Source organism: Wyeomyia smithii, chromosome 3 (genome assembly GCF_029784165.1).
Source record: "Wyeomyia smithii strain HCP4-BCI-WySm-NY-G18 chromosome 3, ASM2978416v1, whole genome shotgun sequence".
Taxonomy (NCBI): domain Eukaryota; kingdom Metazoa; phylum Arthropoda; class Insecta; order Diptera; family Culicidae; genus Wyeomyia; species Wyeomyia smithii.
The window spans coordinates 50,412,106-50,432,234 of NC_073696.1; the positions used below are offsets into that span (position 1 = coordinate 50,412,106).

The 20,129-nt window shown below is 37.9% G+C and overlaps 1 protein-coding gene across 4 annotated transcripts in view; it reads left to right on the plus strand.

The window, feature by feature from the left end:
- Positions 1-1,246: 1,246 nt before the first annotated feature.
- LOC129733190 (protein held out wings) overlaps positions 1,247-20,129 on the plus strand; it is a 57,816-nt gene continuing 38,933 nt past the window's right edge. For all 4 annotated transcript variants that reach the window (XM_055694825.1, XM_055694827.1, XM_055694828.1 and 1 more), the window contains exons 1-2: positions 1,247-2,162; positions 2,235-3,308. In XM_055694825.1, the coding sequence (XP_055550800.1) occupies positions 2,337-3,308 (972 nt within the window). In that variant the 5' untranslated portion in view covers positions 1,247-2,162; positions 2,235-2,336. The remainder of the gene's footprint in view (positions 2,163-2,234; positions 3,309-20,129) is intronic.

A 20,129-nucleotide genomic window follows, 5' to 3' on the forward strand; every position in this document is an offset into this window, starting at 1 on the left:
AAAGTTTGTTTTGTTGTGGCGATCTTTACGAGCGATGAAGAATTTAAGACAATTTTCGAGAAGTAACAGCCTTTCAGAGAATTCCCGCAGCGAATAAGTAAAAATTAGTCTTCAGAAAAAACCTGCAATATTTCCGATATTTTATTTTTTTCTTAAAAAACGAGAACGCGAATAACAGAAAGACGTCCACTAGTGCCCACGCTTGCTTAAATCTCCATAGAAAAAATGTGTGAAATGCCGTGTAACAAAAAAGACTTGACTGTATAATCAGCTTACATTTTTTTTAACGTATAACTACGTTTCTCAGGAAGCTTTTTTAGTGTGTAAAATGAAAATCTTGAAGCGGAGAGGAGAAAACACACAGCTTTCCACTGTGTTGTTAGAATGCCTTAATCTCCTCTGTCGGTGTAGCACAGAGATGCGATCAGCATTATCATATAATTGAACACCAATTGAGTTGTTTACTTATACACGAATTTCTGATTTTTATATATCAGCTAAAAGAGTAAATTTTTTTAAGCAAAACGTGTTTTTAGAAAATGTATATCAGTCTCCATCCATTTTTAAACGAAGAATAAAAATCACTCTAAATCGCTTAAATTCGTAATTTTAAAACCGAAAGACAACGATATAAATAATTCCATTTTACGGTTTTTGTCTATCAGAGGATTTTTTTTTCTATTCAACTCAAAACATATTTTCTGATTCAGATTGAATATTTTCAAAAGATTCGAGTATTAGTGCTTAAGTGACGTTAAAAATCTCTGGTAGTCATGTAAACTGATAGCACAAACTGTCAACTAGTACTATTTGATTGGCTCAAAAACTAAAAGCCAATGTTACGTATGTTTAAAACGTGGGTTAAACTTTTTTTAAATTAACCTCGCACCACTAAACGGTAAAAAAGAGTACAAGTGCGCTCCACAGACGGCATTAGGCTCTGCACGCTCGCCAGCCAGTGCGAGAGAACCCGATCCCGGTGTAGGCAGACGAAGTAGTTTAAGTACAGTTACCGCGCCGCTGACTTGTTGCTCGCTGTCCGTTGGTATGTGTGTGCGCGCAAGCGACAAAGTAGCAGGCACTGTGGTGTTTTCTCTCCTTCATTAGGGTTTGGTTTTGGCCTGATGCTGCTGCTGGTGTCTATCGTTCGTATCAATACCTACTACCTAAGCCACAGTGCTGAGCATGTCTGCTGGCTGTGCTTGCTGGTGTATAGTGATCTGTTGAGCTCTCTGCGCTCTCGTGGCTAGTTCCGTTCGGTTATTGTCATCCAAACCGTACGTCGGACCAGTCGAGATTCTATCGGGGCTCTTAAAAGACTATACGGAAAATAAGCACAAAGCAGTCACCGGAGACTGGGCGAAGCGCAAGAAAAGAAGAAAACAGTGCACAGTTGTAGCTTTTCCCCTTGTACTTAAGTAACGCATAGCAAGGCTTAAATTTTTTTTTGCTCATTTCGGTCGGTGAATATAGATAGTTTTTGCGTTCTGCGGATTTTCGAATCGTCAGCTAGTTGAGTAATAGAGTGGAAATTCCAGAAGATTGTTTCGCGAAAATTCGGAAGTTTAGTGATCGATCAACTCACCGAATGCTCGTTCGCAGGCATTTTTAAAAAAGATTGAGCTCTCTGCGCAGCAGGCTTAAGTATAGAGATACTCGTACAGAACCGTCGACGAAGACACGCCAATTGCACTCGCGGGGGGTTTCGCTGAGCCGTAAAAAGCGAAGAAGTGCGTGGAGAGGAAACGCAGGGAGTCACGAGTGTGTTTTATGTGACCGAGTATTTCAGTAGTGAGCCGAGAATTCAAGCACGGGTGTGACCGAGTGTGTTGGTGAGACACAATCGCGAGTGTAGTTACGAATTTCCGAAAATTGTTGTTTTTCGATTGTATCACTGTTTTTTTCATTTTGGAAGCAAAGAGTTGTTCGATTCGAGTGAAGAAAGAAAGAAACCGCATTGAGCGAGTGTGTCGAAGATAGGAAGAAGCGTTACGAGTTGATTCATAGAAATTCCTCAACGTACACTAGTACAAAGAAAGTGGGTAAACAGTGTTCTTCACGGCGATCACAATCGAGTATTTTTTGACGAACGTGCAGGAATTGCTCAAAGGGATGGAGATGCTGTACTAGTTTACACCAATAAGCGAGTGTAAATCAGAAAGGTTGTAGCCCGAATAACAAGCAGTCGAAAAGAGCCTAAAATTTACTATCTTCTCTCTGTTTCTTCACTATAGTGCAAACGTGAACTATCAAACGATACCCAAAGAAAGAGAGAAAGAGAAATACATTAAAGCTAAGAGTTCTGCAGCATAACAGGACTTTATAGATCGATCAAGATGAGCACGTATTGCAATAGTGTCAGCTCGGAAAATAATTCCCAGACAACGCAGAGCATTGCGGACTATCTGGCACAGTTACTTAAGGATCGGAAACAGTTGGCCGCCTTTCCGAATGTGTTCAATCATGTTGAACGTTTACTGGATGAAGAAATCTCTAAAGTGAGGGCTTCATTGTTCCAAATCAATGGAGTGACCAAAGAGCCCCTGTCACTTCCAGATGCTGAGGGAGAGCCAATCACGCTGAACGAGAAAGTTTACGTGCCCGTAAAAGAACACCCCGATTTCAACTTCGTAGGACGAATTCTCGGACCTAGAGGTATGACAGCGAAGCAGTTGGAGCAGGAGACTGGATGCAAGATTATGGTCCGGGGGAAAGGCTCGATGCGTGATAAGAAAAAAGAGGAAGCTAACAGGGGCAAACCCAACTGGGAGCATCTGTCGGATGATTTACATGTTCTGATCACAGTCGAAGATACAGAAAACCGAGCTGGAATCAAAATCAAACGTGCTCTGGAAGAGGTCAAGAAACTGTTGGTTCCCCACGCTGAAGGAGAAGACGAACTAAAGAAACGCCAGCTTATGGAACTTGCGATAATCAATGGTACATATCGGGACTCCAGCACGAAAGCCGCTCCCACCGAATTGAACTTCGAAACAGCGTACGATGGTTGGAAGCAGCTGGCTGCTGAACAACGCCTCATGAACCCTGCAGCATTCACCGGTTTGACGACGAACCATTTGGCTGCCGCTGCAGCGAGAAATGCTGCCAATCCTCTCGGTGCTCCGCTTATCCTGTCGCCACGAATCTCTGTGCCAACCACGGGCGCCAGTTTAATCACTGGCACGGCTCCTCCAACGATCGATCACACCACCGGCCTGATATACACCACCACGCCGTACACCGACTACGCCAGCTATGCCACGCTAGCCGCTGCAAATCCGCTGCTCACGGAATACGCCGATCACAGTGTAGGTGCAATGAAAACTCAAAGAAGGCAATTCGCGCCTAGAGATCATCCTTACTAAAACCGGGCAATGGGGCAATAATCAGCAATCAAACAAACACGCATAAAACACACATAATTTATATATATTTCTATTTTATAACTCTATTTTTATAACTTTTTTGTTTTTAATCATTGTTAATTCTGAAATGATATAAAATTGCACTCACATCTAATAATTTAGAAGATCTTACATCTGATATAACACGATAGAAGTGTTTAGAATTCTATTAAAACCAACTTGTCAATAACGATCTAAAATTGAACAATTAAAAAAAAAAGAGTCGAAAGGAGGAAACCCATACCAATCTTGCTATTTTATTAATCATTGTTGATCATTCTATCCTACTCTTACACCCTCCTTCAGCAGCAACAAGATAATCATCTCAATGAATGTCCGAATGACTAACACATATGAACACACACACTAGAATTTTACTAAAGCAGCCATAGCATAGTAGAAACAACATAATTCTTTTTTAATTCTCTAATCATGATTAGCAAAACTCGATGAAAATATTCATATAGTAAAAAACCCACCATCCACAAAACACAAACATAAAAAATTACACCCGCAGTTGTGCGCACTCTTTCAGAAACAAGTAGCAACAAACAAAGCAAGCAAACGTTTGTCAACAAACGATGCCTAATCGAAGTATGTCCTGCGAACAAACTGAAGCATATGATTCGTTGACCCTTCTCGTATTAACTTGGTGCCATGGTAGTCTCGAAATATTTACAAATAAAACGTCGTTGGAAGGAAATTTTGCAAATCGAAAGGAAGTCGAGTGGGAATGAGAGCTAAGCTTTTGTTCACCGGTGTCTTCCTGCTGGAAAATTGTCTAAGCGATAAATTTTTTCCACAAGTATTCGTTATTTAATATACAGAAAAAAAAAAAAACAAAAAGTTTCCACCTTTCTCGCCGCGCCACTGCTTGATCCACAAATGTGCAGCAAAGTAGGCGCGCGAACGGCAACTAGAGCTATTGATAAGTTTTTTGTTTGCGTGTGAGCGCTGATTTTCTTCTATTCGATGGAAAACAAACAAAAACCAGCAACAACAAAACCCCTTTACTGAAGTAAGCCAGAGATTTTTACCTTAATTATTTAACAACAACTCTTAGATTGAATGTAGAGTCCTCGATTCTCACACAATAACGTCCCTGCTACAAAAAAAATTAAACAAAAAGGGGGACAAGAATAACACGTAATCTCAGAAATTATTAATAATTAGATGTGTTTTAACTGTTAGAGTTAATTTATACATTGTATAGAACGCTAAGTGTATAGATAAGAGCAAAACACAATTTTATTTTTAGTACGATGAAATGAAGTCTATTTTATTATATTAACGTATTAACAAGAAATCAATTGCAAACGAAATTGCAAATAAAACAATAACGTAACTAGCAAAAACAATGGAATAGTAACAAAAAAGCAGCAAAATGCAAGTAGAAAACAAACGAGAATCCAATAATAACTCATCTTTAAGCAAAAAACTAGTAAAACAATCTCTTATCATGTTGTTATTAATGACGCTATCACAATCTCTTGATTAATACCTTTCTCTTTTAACTACAAACGCTACCATTCATCGGAATCGGTGGAAAACCAAACAACACAAATCTGCAAATTCCGCAACTCGCTAGTTGTCTGTCGTTCTGCATAAGTACTAAAACCGACTCGAGAAGCGAACAGTGTCTCTCAGTAAGTTTGTCCGATTAACAATTCTAATAATGCTTCTTAAGAATCCTGTAGATATGCGCATACGCATTGACTTGTACAATTTACTAAAAGCAAACAAACAAAAAAAAAAGTTGAATGTCAGTAGCACTAAAACTAATAGTTCATTGAAACGGCAATGCATTTCTAAGGGAGCACCGAATATCAGAATAAAATAATGTACTAGAGAACTTAACCCATCATTAACATGTAATCACTCTATTAATATGAATTAATATTTTTGTATGTCGAGCAATTGTAATGATTCTAGTAACACGAAGCGCAAATTGTTCAGAATGGAATAATACTTTCTCTAACCAGAATAGGCCGAATAATGAATCATTAATTGTTAGCCCAGAGAAACTCAATACGTTATTATTAATATCCGCTATCTTTTTTATCATTATTAACGTTTCTTAGTTTAATAATTCAAGTGCACTTCTAGTAATAATATTTGAATAAAGTTAATACTAAAATAACAATTATAACTCTTTTTATTTATTCACCTCTCTTCAACTCACAACTTACTGATACTTCACCTCTTGCTATCCTCTAATAAATGTAACAACTCACACCTACTACCTGTAAAATTACGTCTTTCTTTTACGTTACTGACCCTCACGAAACAAAAAAAAATATGTGCTTCACTCGTTGGAAAGAATAATCCTCTCACACAATGGCATTTGGAACGCATAACGCATAAATCGTTCGTCGGAAGTGCTTATCATCAACCTGTAGTTAATTGTCTCGTGTCTGTACTTAAAATTGGTTTGTATTCATATTCTTAGCCTGGCCTGGGGTATGTGCTGAATTTGCTGAACAAGTTTATGCTGAATGGGACGCCGTTTTCGCATTTTCGGTTGCCTTGCTGTAAATGTAAATATTATTTTATAAGTGAATAACATTGTTGTGCCCCTGTGTGCAGAGATGCCAGACTTTTTTTTGGCAAGTCTGTATAATCCATAAAAATGTCTGTATAAGTCTGTATACCGCTGCGAAAAAAAGTTACCGATACATTGATATCTAATTATTTGTCGACCTGTCAGATTGTTTTGTTTTATTGCTTGTTTTGATTGTTCTTTTTCGAGTCTATCATAGTTGGTCGATTAATCGATAACTAATTTATCTTTTAAATCTAAGTAACACATAGAAGTAAGAGTCTTTCCCGTGATAAAAATCGTCGTTCGTCGTAATGTAGCTAAACTGATACATGATGGCAGAAGTCTCGCGGTTATAAAAATAGTACCTTCAAGGTTTGGGACATTTTAAGCAATTCTTCAACGTTGGATATTGCTCCGAATAGAACAAACGGTCTTTTCACCAATATAACCTGCATGGCAATCGATCGAGACAATCAGCTGTTTGTTACTGGGGGCGAAACAGGCAGATTAGTGCCCACGGGGCCGATAAAAACCCCGATAGCCTGACTCGATTCCCGTTGTCATGATTTCACTCTCAAAAACGCAAGATTAATATGTTCAGCAAAGTGTTCAGTTCCTAGTTCACTTTTTCCAGCAACGGCTACAGTGACTTTTGGTTTTTGTGTTCGTTTTTTTTTGTGTATACTGGTAAAACCATAATGTAGAATATCAGATATCTGTGTAATATCTGTATTATACTAAATGTCTGTATAAAATCTGTAGGCTTATGCGTGTCTGTATCGCAACACAGAAAGTCTGTATAATACAGATTTGTCTGTATATCTGGCATCTCTGCCTGTGTGGTGGGGCAGCTCGTGACAGAAGTAGCAATGGGCAAGATCGATCCGATTTTTGCAAAATCGATCTTTTCTAGCCGGTTCATCGATTTTTTGAATCGATTTCTCTGCACGCGATCTTCTGCTGAATCGATCCTTTGGATGGCAAGATCGTTTTTTCCGCCTGAAAAATAAATGTGTGCAAAACGGATTTAAAACAATAGTGATTGCATTTATTGTTGCTAACGTAATCTGCGGCCGAATTCCGAGAACACTTTTCTTTGAAGAGAAGAAAATTTCTTTATTGATACCTAGTATACGAATTTTTTTTTCTTCTCTCCGAAGAAGTGTGTGCTCGGAATTCGGACACTGATCTGAAAAATGTGTCAATTTTTTACCGGGATGTCCATAGTTGAAGAATGGGCTAAAATTCAATAGACATGAAACCGACAAAAAAGCATTTCAAATGTTTTTGTTGGTTCAAACAATTGTCTACGTCCATGACAACTTTTTTCATGAGTATGTCACCACCCCCATTTCCAGCTTTTCACGAACGGTAATGGCGTATAGTGCACACAGCCCATTTTGACGTTTTCTGTAGGTCAGGGAAGCTGGATAACCTTGTCGTCGAGTTGAAAAAGAACAATCCGCAGCCAAATTAAGTCCCTCCAATATTTTTAACGCAGTAACCATTTTTTGCCTTTGTAAACGCGACATCAATGGACAAATCCGTATGAAATTTGGCTAATACGCATGCGTTGTGAAATATATCAAGGATTAGGGGTGGGTGAAACGGCTCTTTTGCAAGTGCGGCTCTAAACCGACTCATGGTTCACAATGATTCACGAGCGTTGACAGTTCGTGTTGTCTCAGTAAACTTCGGGTTCGCGCGAACCAAACAGTTCTGGTGCGCCCGAAGAACCGTGGTTCTTTTTCGTGAGCCGTTCGTTCTTTCGCTCTTTCCTAAGAACCGGTTCATATGAACGGGGATTCGCCCATACCTAGCGAGGATGAAGAGAACGACGAGACAAGTTTGCATCTCGAACTGAATATAAATTACCAGACCACAGACCGTCTCGAAAGTTTGACATATATTGTATACAATCATTACTATCTGATTGGTGTACATTGGGGTGGCAATGGAAATTGACTTTGACAGTTTTATTTAGAAGTAGTGTTCAAAATTTCGCCTTCACGAACAGTTAGCAAAATTTCGATTTTTTGGATAACACCCGACCTCGACATTTTATACATTTCTAATAACCAGTTCACATGATGTAATATCGCCCAACTTGATTTCAAATCCCATACTCCAAATTTTCCGTGAAAACTAGATGTATGTATGTTTCAAGATACGCGATATCACGTGATATCTGCTATAGTGTGAACAAGGCATAAGACATTTGGCACAAAAAAAAAACTATTACAAACTGTGCTTTTCTTTATAAGTCGAGAAAGTGAAACTTAGACCAAATACTCCTGAATTCCGATTTAGCTGAAATTTTGCATTGCATTGGATATTGAATTTACCATTTTGGATATTAGCCAACATTATTTCATATTTGCTACCTCTGCAAGTGCACTTTTTGAAAATTGGCTTCCGTAGGGTCGTTGTTTGCTATCGTTGTGGGTGTTTACTATCAAGCACCATTTTTTTTATTTAGGTAGAAAAGGCATATGCGCTTATTTTTCAACTATGAGTAGCGGGGTACTCGTTAACTCAAATATTGCAAAAGTTAAATTGAATGGTCGTGTATATGCCGTGCTGTATTCTGTTCTGCATGGTGTCGCGCTCGCCATTTTTGTTTATTTGAGTTTGTTCTGCGGGTGTTCCGATTTTTTTTATGAATTGGGTTGTTCAGCTATACCAGTTTTTCATATCATTTGAATGATCTGAATTTTCCAAGTGGAACGTGATTTAAATATACTACAAGGTATACAGCCCTAGGGGTTGTATGAAATGGTGACGTAGGACTTAATATATAATATATGCTAAACTAAATATTATTATATGCTGCGCTAAACTGTTCATAGGTAACACTACCGTTTATTTTTGATAGTCGTTATTTTAAAACTAACGATGCATGAATACATGAAAATTTTACACTAGTAGTAGTTGCGAAAATTCTCATAACTCTTATCTTCTAGCATCTATAGTTCTGAAAAGAGCCGATTCCATAATATTCAGTTAGAAATTCATGCTACAGAACGCTGATAATCGCACCATGAATATTTTGTTGGCCGCGCATAAAATTTGCTCTCCGCTGTGCCCTCCAGTAGCTGTGCCAGCAAAATATCCTGCAGCGTACGATGGTAACTGTTGCTGCCGTGTGCAGAATAAAGGTAACATGCTCCGGGGTGCCTGGAAGTTGACTCGTATGCAGCTCTCGTTTCTCAATGTCGCGAAGCTTTAACAGCTGCACCGCACTCGCTATTGTGAAACAAACTAAACTGAAGCTGAATTTTCCACACGCAATCTTTTAAATCGAGTTCAGCGTAGATTTTTACCATTAAGGCGTGGCCACGTAGCTTATAGAAAAAGAGAGAAACAAACCAAACCATCTTCAATACTACTGAGTGATTTTCATAAGCATCAAAAGAAAGTTTTTGCTTTCCCGATGCGAAAATCACTCTGGTTCTTAGATTAACTAATTTTCGTTGCTAATATTTGACTGATAACGGTGTTCGAGTGAACACAAACAAACAATTAAACCGGAGAATCACTCAATTTAGCAGTAAAAATTCTTGAAATGAGGGTTATATCTTGTGATAAACTATTCATAGGCAACACTTCCGTTTATCTCTGGTGCGCCCTGGTCGTTATTGTAAAAATGATTATTTAGAATTAGATGAACATTTCACATTATAACTCTTATCTTCATCATCTCATAGTTCTGAAAAGAACCGATTTCATAATCTTCAGCTCGAAATGTATGCTACAGAATGCTGATGATCACAGCACCACCGGTAGCATCGATTATTTTGTTGGTCGCGTATAAAATTTGCTCTCCGCTGTGCCCTCCAGCAGCTGTGCCAGCAAAATATCCTGCAGCGTACAATGGTTATTGTTGCTGCCGTGTGCAGAATAAAGGTAACATGCTCCGCGGTGCCTGGAAGTTGACTCGTATGCAGCTCTCGTTTCTCAATGTCGCGAAGCTTTAACAGCTGCACCGCACTCGCTATTGTGGAACAAACTAAACTTAAGCTGAATTTTCCACACGCAGTCTTTTGTATCGAGTTCAGCGTAGATTTTTACCATTAAGGCGTGACCACGCAGCTTAGACAAAGACTTACAAACCAAAACACTTTGTTGAGTCGAAATATGTAGGTAGCGGAATTTATTTCGTCCATGTTATTGTTATCTGTGCTTGGGAAGCAAGCCAATAACGAGGGAAATGTATGGGAAAGCTTGACCTTGGAACTTTTCACCTTTTCCACCATTAAGCAACAATGTTGAACATAATATCAAAAAATTGTTACACATTTTATTTATCCACCGACATATAAATGACTAAGATGCATTAAGTCGTTCGCTTGCTATAACCGTTTGAAATCTGACGCAACATTTGCCAGTTTCATTTTCATTTTCACAAAGTGTAATCTAGTATAGAAAACAAAGACGTAGTCCTACGTCAAAAATTCTATCATTGTCCTTCGCTTTTTAAATCACGATTTAAAACTTCTTGAAATCTGCTTGAAACCGCTACAATGACAGTTCGCCCATCTACCAACTGTCATTGTAACGATTTAGAGCGAATTTTTATTTTTCATAACCGAAGGAAAATGATAAAAAGTTTTAAAAAATCACGTTTTGCTTAAAAAAAATACACTCTTTTGGATGATATATTAAAATCGGAAATCCGTGAATAACTGAACAACCTAATTAGAGTCAGGTTTTTTTTAAGCGGTTTTTCTATACGCGGATTTTTTTATGAGTTTTTTTACGCAGATTTTTGAGCTAACGCGGTTTTTTACGCGGATTTTTGAATTAACGCGGTTTTTTTACGCGGATTTTTGAATTAACGCTTTTTTTTACGCGACACCGCGCTAATTCAAAACAATTTTCGCGAATTTCCGAATTAACGTGGGTTCGGAACCAGAAACGTTTAAGTGTTTATCTAGTAAAAGACTTAGTCCAAAAAATACCCTCCGCCGACCGAAAGATCCGGAATGACCGTCAAAGAGGACAATTTTAAATTCTGGTTCTAGAGCGTCTCGGGTTTTTTCTAAAGCCCTTCTTGCTGGACTACTTTACGCGGATTTAAAAAAAAACGTGTTTTTCTACGCGGATTTTTAAATTAGCGAGGTTTTTTTTACGCGGATTTTTGAATGAGCGCGTTTTTTTTACGCGGATTTTCGATTTTTGAATGAGCGCTTTTTTAACGCGGATTTTCGAATTACCGCGGTTTTTATGCGTTTTTTTACGAGGTACGTATCCCCCGCGTAAAAAAACCTGACTGTATACAGGTTTGGATTGCTCTTAGTGCATCCGAAACAATAGACCATTTCACGAACTGACAGGTGTCATGGATCCTGCTGATGTTCTTGATGCTTTCACGTGCATTATGTTCATGAATCAAGTTCCCAAACGTCTCGTGAAATGGTCTATGGGATGAGCGACAACAAAAACTTTTAGTAGAAAAAAAAACGCTAAGAGTACACGCGGTTAAAGAAGATGGCAATAAACTAAAAAAGCCGTATCGTAAGTAGATGTTGTGTACGAAAACTCGATTAACATGATTAATAAACTAGAAAACGCAAACAAAACAAAATCTCCATAAACATAGCCAAAAAAAGTCGTAAAAAGCTTATACCGAATAAAAATCGATTTTTTGTTAAATCGATTTTTCAAGCTCGATTTTCTTATGAACCGATTTTATTGATTTTGAATAATCGATGCAGGAGAATCGATTATTGTTCAAAGATCGCCCATTGCTAGACAGAAGAGTAAACTTGTATGTGCTGTCTTATACCCTATTAGGAAATTTATCAACCTTCATGTGAACTCGATGATATAAGAGTCACTGGAGAAGACCGTATAGAAGTACGTGCTGTGGTAATTACATCTGCAAACAAATTTTCGGTGACGCCGAAAGTATGCTACCTGCTTAGGCGACCTGATAGGTAATATTTTTGTCTTGGTGTCTGAGTTAGAGTGAGAGCACCGGTTTTTGGCTAAAGTATGTTATTCATGAATGATAGGTTATTCTATTTTACGTAGAACGATTGTCGAAAAAAAATTAATGAGGAAAATATGTTCTTAGATTCCCATATCAAAAAATCCTCTGAGCTCCTATTTTGGCTATAGCGATCCTATATTTGCTACGTTGCTCACCAAAAAGCTCTTTATTGCTTTTCAAAAAAAAATTAATGCAGAGAAAAACCACATTAATGTTTGTTTTAAACTGTGACTTTCGCCATTTATGATAATTAATAAATACAAGGCAATAAAAATAGAGTTTTAATAGATTACCGATTATCTAAACACTATAACGTGGAAAAAACTGAGAGAGGTATAACTGGCTTCGGATTAATACTCAGAAGAAAAAAAACTAGCTAAAATCTGTTTAAATTTTGTTCAGAAATGCTGAATGTTAAATTGAATATTTTAGAATGGGCCCGGGTGGCACTAGTTCTCTGGTCAAAACCGATGCTTCTGCCCTACCGAATGACGTGTCTGTCAAAAAATGGTCTCCGGCGTTTGTCCAAAACCAGATAGCCGTGTCCCAAAGGCCCACACCAGATTTCGGCAGGGGTGATAAATCCATCTGCCCAAAATAAACAGATGATTCGAATGTGTGATGTCATTTGGGGATAGAAAAATAAAAATCTTGTCAATGTGCTGAATTTCACTCGTCGTCCAACGCATTTGTAATAGACGTATGGCGCGGAAGAACTGTTTCGGTTTTTTTTTTGTTTACCTTATTCTTACTTTCGGCATCATGCAGAAGCGGCTCATGACTTCTACGCCGTTTTCAAGAATTGGGTAAACAACGTCCTGCCTGGCTAGCCTTGAATAGACGACATTAAAATTCATTTTTAGATGGATTTCACGCTAATTCTACTAGTCATTGGCGGTACTCTTTTCTTCTTCCAAATTTTATATGTGATACTAAAGATATTAAACTAACAGCAGTATTTAATCCCAGCATGGAAAGCTAAATGTTTTAATCGCGGAAAATTACTTAAAGTTTATTTTCTTATCGGACCAATTTCACATCGAATGGTCCCGTCTTCGGTGAAGTTGTTTGATGGGCAAAGCAGCGCGCATGGCTAGGGCTGGTTTGGACTTGAATTGTCATTAATATATCGTCGCTGTGTTTTTTCTTCATCTCTATCTGTGATTGGCTTGGCTTGACTAACAACGCACACTTGCGAGAGGTGATTTTAAAAGGCTTTTTAAGCCCGTCTGAAAGGAACTGGTTTCCATCTCGGCGAAACACCCTCATTAACATATCGTCAACTTGGAAGTGTTACTTACTTCCCTCCCCGGGCCACTCGCTAACTGATGCGGATATCGGCAGAGGGAGAGGGTGGCTTAAGCGATGTCTCAACCGAGCCGGAGGTGTTGTTAAATGAAGAGTTGGTTGGAAACAAGCCCAATCGGCACCAATATCTGTGCATGACTGTCACTGAAATATGCTGGTGTACTTATGAGCCCGATTTTGCCACCCAATTAGAATTTTGTGTCACGTACAAACCGGTGTTTTTTTTTTTGAAATCTATTCTACTGAGGCGGCATGCCTTTGATATATTTTAAAATTAACATTTTCTAACTTATATAAACTTTTTTCTCATTTATGCATGTACTTAATTAAAATTTTTAGTTTAATATGGATACAGAAATCAGAAAAAACACGACTGTCCCAATCGCATCATCCCTCAAACAAACAGTAAAGCTCACTCTTCGTTCGCAAACATTCCACTGCTTAAGTGATTAGAACGTTATTTTGATAGTACAGCTTCTGTTATCATGACAAACATTCAATTGTGGTTCTGAGCAATATTTTATTGATAGTTTTTTTCTTCTGCTCGCTCGCTCGCTTCAAATGCTCTAAAAACAAGCTGTCAGTTACTGAAGAGCTGTTTCACCAACACCACCAAACTGACATCGATTTGCGCGAACTTACGACGCCAGCCGCGCTCTGATTTACCATCAGCATCGGCAGCATCATCATCATCATCCAGCACAGCATCACACTCTGCTCGTGCGTGTGTAGTGAAGTCGCCGCAACGGGGCTGTCGGTCGCTTCGCTTGCTTGACTAGCTGCGCCGTTTTAGGGTGCACTATATAGTACATATAGCATTAGTACACGCCGTCGCTGATGCTACTGCTGCTGAATCAACTTCAGCACCAGCTCGCTCGCCCGCCCATCCAAATGGACGAAGAGAAACCACGCGAAATTATTTATAGCCATGACAAACGGATCGCGGTGGGATGGAAAGTGTCCCCTCGCTCTCTCCCACGCGGTGGTACCCGTGAAACATCAGAGAACATTCATGCTGGCAGGCTGGCTCAATGTGTCGATGATTACTAAAATAAATAGTAAGGGTACGTACGGTTTGCTCTGTAACGATATTGCTTTTAAATTTTGAGTGAGAGAAAGAAATTGAGTTCACAAATTCAACTTTGAAAAAATCTCATAGATATGGATTTTGTGGAAGCTCACATTAATTGTGGTTTTGTTAATAGGCCAACTGTGGCACGAGCCGCTCGTCCTTGATTTATACCTTTGCGGTCCAAGTCGGCTGTAGATAACTGTCAAGGAAAGGAACCAATTAATAGGAAACAGACAGTCGCAGCTAGCATTAAATAGTAACCGTTTGCTGTTCCTTTTGATTGGAACACACCAAAACTGAACTCTGGCTGGAATAGAGTCTCTTATTCATTCACAAATTTTGAACGATTAGGACTCATGATTGTTTATTGATTTTCATTATTACAATTTCGTGTAATTCCGTAGATTCTGCGAATTTCCTCTAATTTTTTCTGATGTCTACGATGTTGCACACACTTAAAATATCACATTTTACAATATTTTTTTCCATAGTGAAACGCGAATAACTCAATAACGATTCAAGATAGGATTTTTGCGTCTTTTAGGAAGTTTTTCCTCATAAAATTCCTAATCTTTCTGTTGTATAAGATGGTTTTCAGAAGAGCTAAAAAGTTTGTAACAATGAAATTTTAGCCACAACAAGCCGTAACATTTTTTTCTCTTAGTTTGGACTACCAAGGATGCGCAAAATATATATTTGGGTTCGGTTTTACAAGATTTTGAAATGAAAATAAAGAAATTGAAATAAAAAATCGTGAAAAATTTAATTTTTTCCATAAAACTCAAATTAGCACTTCGACTAAACATTTTCCAGGGTTGTCGTCATTCAAAGGTTTTCCTTTTACACCATAACCAATCATTTTCCGGTTGAGCCCCCAGACTATACGACAGAGCGTTATTTTGGGACGCCCTAATGCGCATCTTACACATCAGAAATCATTAGTAGGTCCGTAAACTGTATATCTCCCATTACTCGTCAATAAAGGCGATTATTTTCACGGCTGGCACCAATGATTTGTCAACTACACTACCGTGGTACGCATAAGCGACACATATTACAGCAAAATAAAATGAGAAGTTTCAAATATGCGTTTATTTGTTCCAATGTGACAAATTGACTTCGAATTCATCTTAAGTTTTCTAGAACAACCTCCATGCTTTCACAACATGTTTCAAAAATACGAATAAAATAACTACGGCAATAAAACTCCAAAAACGTTGTTATGTAACATGTGACGCTTATGTATCCCATGGCTGTTAAAGAGGATGACAATTTTGAAACATAATAATTGCTTAGACTGCTGACAACTGAATCTTTGAAATTTATTTCGCTTTCCTGCAAAAATGAAAATTTTACTGGTCATTAACTAATTAATTTCATATATAATTCATATAATTTCAGTACCCTGTAAGGAAATGGTATAAAATACATTGAAATGAATCCAAGAACTAGGGTGCAAATATCAATTCAGTTTCAGAATTAAATGGAACTGATTTGTGAAAAAACTGGAAGCCCAGTTCTGTTCAAAAAAACTTTAAACTTTGAATAATTTCTTAACTATCCAAACCAGCATTTAAAATTAAAAACAAATCACAATTTTCGGAAAACAAAACAAAAAAAGCATAGATGTAAGAGCCCACAAAATTGAAAACATCACTCGCTCGTTATGTTCTCTTTTGCATTTATCGACTACTGACACTGGTTTGTGAATTTGTAACAGCTGATAAACTCAATCGAAACCCGTGAATTGTTGCTATTTAATGGAACGCTTTGTGTATAATTTGTATGAAATTCCAAAAACTTGAGATTTCGAGAGAAATTTTGTACCTCTTTGTGAGTTGTGACTAAACAAATGAGTGTTCTGGCTTTGGAATAATTTTAAATCTGAAAAATACGGATTATTCCAAATACCTTAGAGACTATTTTATTCTTAAAAGGATGAGTTTTAACTCCAAGTTCTTAGCTAATTATTCAGCTAACTGTTGTGTGTGGTCAACAACAAAGGGTGACTTCTTAGCTCTTAGCTTCTTGAGATATATAATAGGAATTGATAAGATTTTTTGGCTCGCGCAATTACGGCTTATCATTTGTAGAGATTTAAACCATTTGAGCCAAATGTTGATGCGGATCTTACTCATCAGTTTTGCCCAGAAATCGATGGGACGCAGCTGGGGAATGTTGAGTGGGTTCGCCGACTTGGCTATAACATTGATATTCAGCCGCTCCATCACCTCCAGCGATCGCTTCGAATAGTGATCCGGCCAGAACACTGCATCTTTACCATTATGGTATTTCTTGATGAACGTCGCAACTTCCGGCAGGCACTGCACACTATAAATTTCCTCGTTCACAGCCAGTCTGGAGCGAAAGAAGAACTGCTTGGCTTTTCCTTCTCGCTGATGAAATGAACTTCACCTCGGAGCTCACTTTCTTCGTGAGGGAAATAAAACACGAAGTGCCCTGCCAGTCGTTGCCATCTTGAGTGAGATAGGTTTCGTCGTCCATCACCATTGTCAAGTTGCGATTCGCCGGTAAAATCGACTTAGCCACCTTATTCAGTCGCTGCCGCTGCGTCATTGCCTGCAGCCCTGGGACCAGTGGACGAGCGCACGCAGCAATTTAGCCTTTTTTTTCTCGATCTTCCTCTCCAGCATTTTTGGAGCTTCTTCTCGCTTAGGATCGTCGGTCGTCCGGAACCGGGCTTCCCTTCGGTGCTCTGATTGTTGTCCAATAGTGCTGGAAAAGGCGTATCTGGGGTCTATAAAGTGCCGCACGATGTCCGTTTTCGACATGGCGGGGTATTGTTCTTCGAACGTGCAAATTTCTGAACGGAGTAGCTTCACAGTTTTCGCCATTATCATTCGGGTGAAGCGTGTGAAGATAAATCCATGAAAAATCAGCAATTTTTGTCCATTTTGTTTTTATGCAAACGTTATGTTCTCAGCGATCAATGACCTTTTTGCATTCTGGAGGTAAATCAGAAAGATATAAAGTAAATATGTTGTACAGGACTGGACCCAAGATTGCGTTTTGTGGCATAATTGCGCAAACAGGAGATCTATCAGATTTTCAATTCTGGAAGATAACCAGCAAAGCTCGATCAGTTAAATGATTTTTTCAAATTTCAATTTTTAAAACTAGTAATTAAAGGCTTATAGCATTTCAATTGGGGATGAGAAACCTATTGATATTTATCGATAGTATCGATGGTTGTTAACTATCGATAGAGTCGTTGAGCTTTCATCCTCACCGATAGTTATCGATATTCGATATTTCCCTCGCATCCACTCTCCACTGCGATGCCAAAACTGGAAAATAAATTGACCTTGTCAACGTTCGAATTCACGCGAAAAAACAATATCGCACGCTAGCCTAAGGGCTAATGCGGCCTAGATCAACTAGATTAGTTGAGAGAATTCGTTATCGATATTGTTTTTCGGCACATTTTTGCATGTTGTAGGATAAGTACAACGATACACCGTGCCCCAGTGCTGAGTCGAGGAAATTTCCAGCTCGAAAAGTTCCTCGACCTGATCGGGAATCGAACCCGATATCACAACCGTGTGGGAGAGCTAGCCGACCGACATCGCTAACCACAGAACCACGGGGACCACGGAATTCACGCGAAATCACCCTCAAAACTGTTGGAAAATTGAGAGATAATCATTTTTGCTCACTCTAGCTCGTTCGGGGTGACTCCAACCTAGACGGGATTTCGCGCAATAAGCACGAAGGATGTGTGCGAATAAGCTTCTAAATATTTTTTTGAAATCTGGCAAAGTCACGCAAAACTGTTTTATCAGTAACGGAAGCAATATTTTCGTTTTTTTGCATCTATCAATAATTATCGATAGTTATGGATGCAATCCAGAAATTATCGATCTTAAGCAATATTTCAAATCCCTAGTTTCAATCAAACCTGTATGCCAAACACTATTGAAATTTTTTTTTATTTCCAGAAGAGTAGTTAATGCACTAGTCTTTTTTACGCGGAAATTTAGTGTACCATTGTATTTCCATCAATTAAAATAAAAGCGAGTTTATAGCAGCCAGGCGAGTCAATAATAAAGGTTCTATATAATTTTCAGTTGATTGTTTTTGTGGAAATCCACTAAATTTGAGGAAAAATTATTTATTTAACATGGTGCTGGTTAAGATATTTTATTTTCTATGAAAAAACGAACGACTAACCGATTTTCTACTAAAAAAGAGAAGAGTGCAGATTGTAAATAAACAATATGCTTTATCTCAGGTTTTTTAACTTGATGTTCATTGGAACTCGACGATGTTCGAATAACTTTAGGAACGGTATTAATAAAACATATTAGGATAACAGAAGTAACATTAGAAATTTTCTAATTAAAAGTAAATTATGCTATGCAAGTGGTAAGATAGAAAAATAAGCTAGCTTTACTAACACATTCACTCTTTACTACAGACTACAAGAATCAAGCATTAGAAACTGGAGTTAAATCGTAAAAGATAATAGCTAAAAGTAAAAAAAAATCAAGGATTATTAATACTTGTGAGTAAAGTACCAGCAACTATATTCTGCTAAGCAAACATTTGTTCTTACTAAGATTCCTTTGCTTTCGAAGCTTGTTTAAAAGAGAGTGTTGTGTTTTGGAAATTTCATTTTCGTATGATATTTTCAAGCATTGTTACCCAAGTGATTTGTAGATTATTTTGTATAAAGGGCCGTATACATTCCATTCGGACAAAATAGAGAGTACGCAAATCACCTCGAAAGGGGGAGAAGGTGGGTTATGATAATTTCCACTTGGACACAGTATTTTTCCCACAAAAATTGGAAACTTGTAAAAAAAATTACTTTCACCGGTTTATGGCCCAACGAATTAGAGATGTCTAGCTTCTTTTGTCTTCGGAAGCCGTTCTCCAGTCATCTCGTACACCAGCAGATCGTGCATCTTCTTCCTCCGTGTACATCCACCGAGTTCGAAGCGTACCACGGATCTACCTGGTTCTCTACTGAAGAAAGTTTTGGTGTCTCTCTTCATACATGTTGAGAACAAGAATTTTAGGTAAAATAAGACGTTTTTCCCTTTTTTGTGTTTTCTCTCGTTTGCAAAAGCACCTTCAAGCAATTTGAAATTGGGCATATTGGGCTTATTGAAATCATTTTTTATAAACTTTGTTCAATTCTTTGGTGCACCTTGAACTAAGCTTATGGAACCACTTTTGACTAAATTTGGTCTTCAATCTCATCCACCTATGGAACCAATTTTGACTAAATTCGGATTCAACTTCTGCGATGCTTCTTCCTGTTCTTTAGGTTTAAATTTCAGCTTTTTAAGGCTAATTTTTAATGGGATCCTTCTCATTTTTTCTTAATTTTTTTTTGGGGTTCCGGTATAATTTTAACTTTTCATCATTCATCATTGTGGCTGTTCTTTTCTGGCCTTTGAGTTTGATTTTCGACTATAGCTAAGCTAAGCTCACCATCATATATTGCCCTCTTTGGTATTTTGGAAATGATTTTAGGTCATTTCTATTTAACTTGGAATAAGCATCGCGTTTATTATTTCGTATTTTTGGGTGTGTCATCTGAACGGAATTTTAATGCTAAATATGATTATTTTTATTCTTAATTCTTATTTAATTCTTTTAATTTAATTCTTTCTAGAAGTTTCCTTTCTTCCAGAAGCTTTCTAAGCTAAATTTTGGGGTTATTTTTAATGTATATTTTCTTAGCCTTCCAAATCTTTTGGGTTGAATTTTGAATTTTCAAGCCTTCTATTCTGGAGACGTTTTTTCTGATATTTTGCGTTAATATAGTTTTGTTTTTCT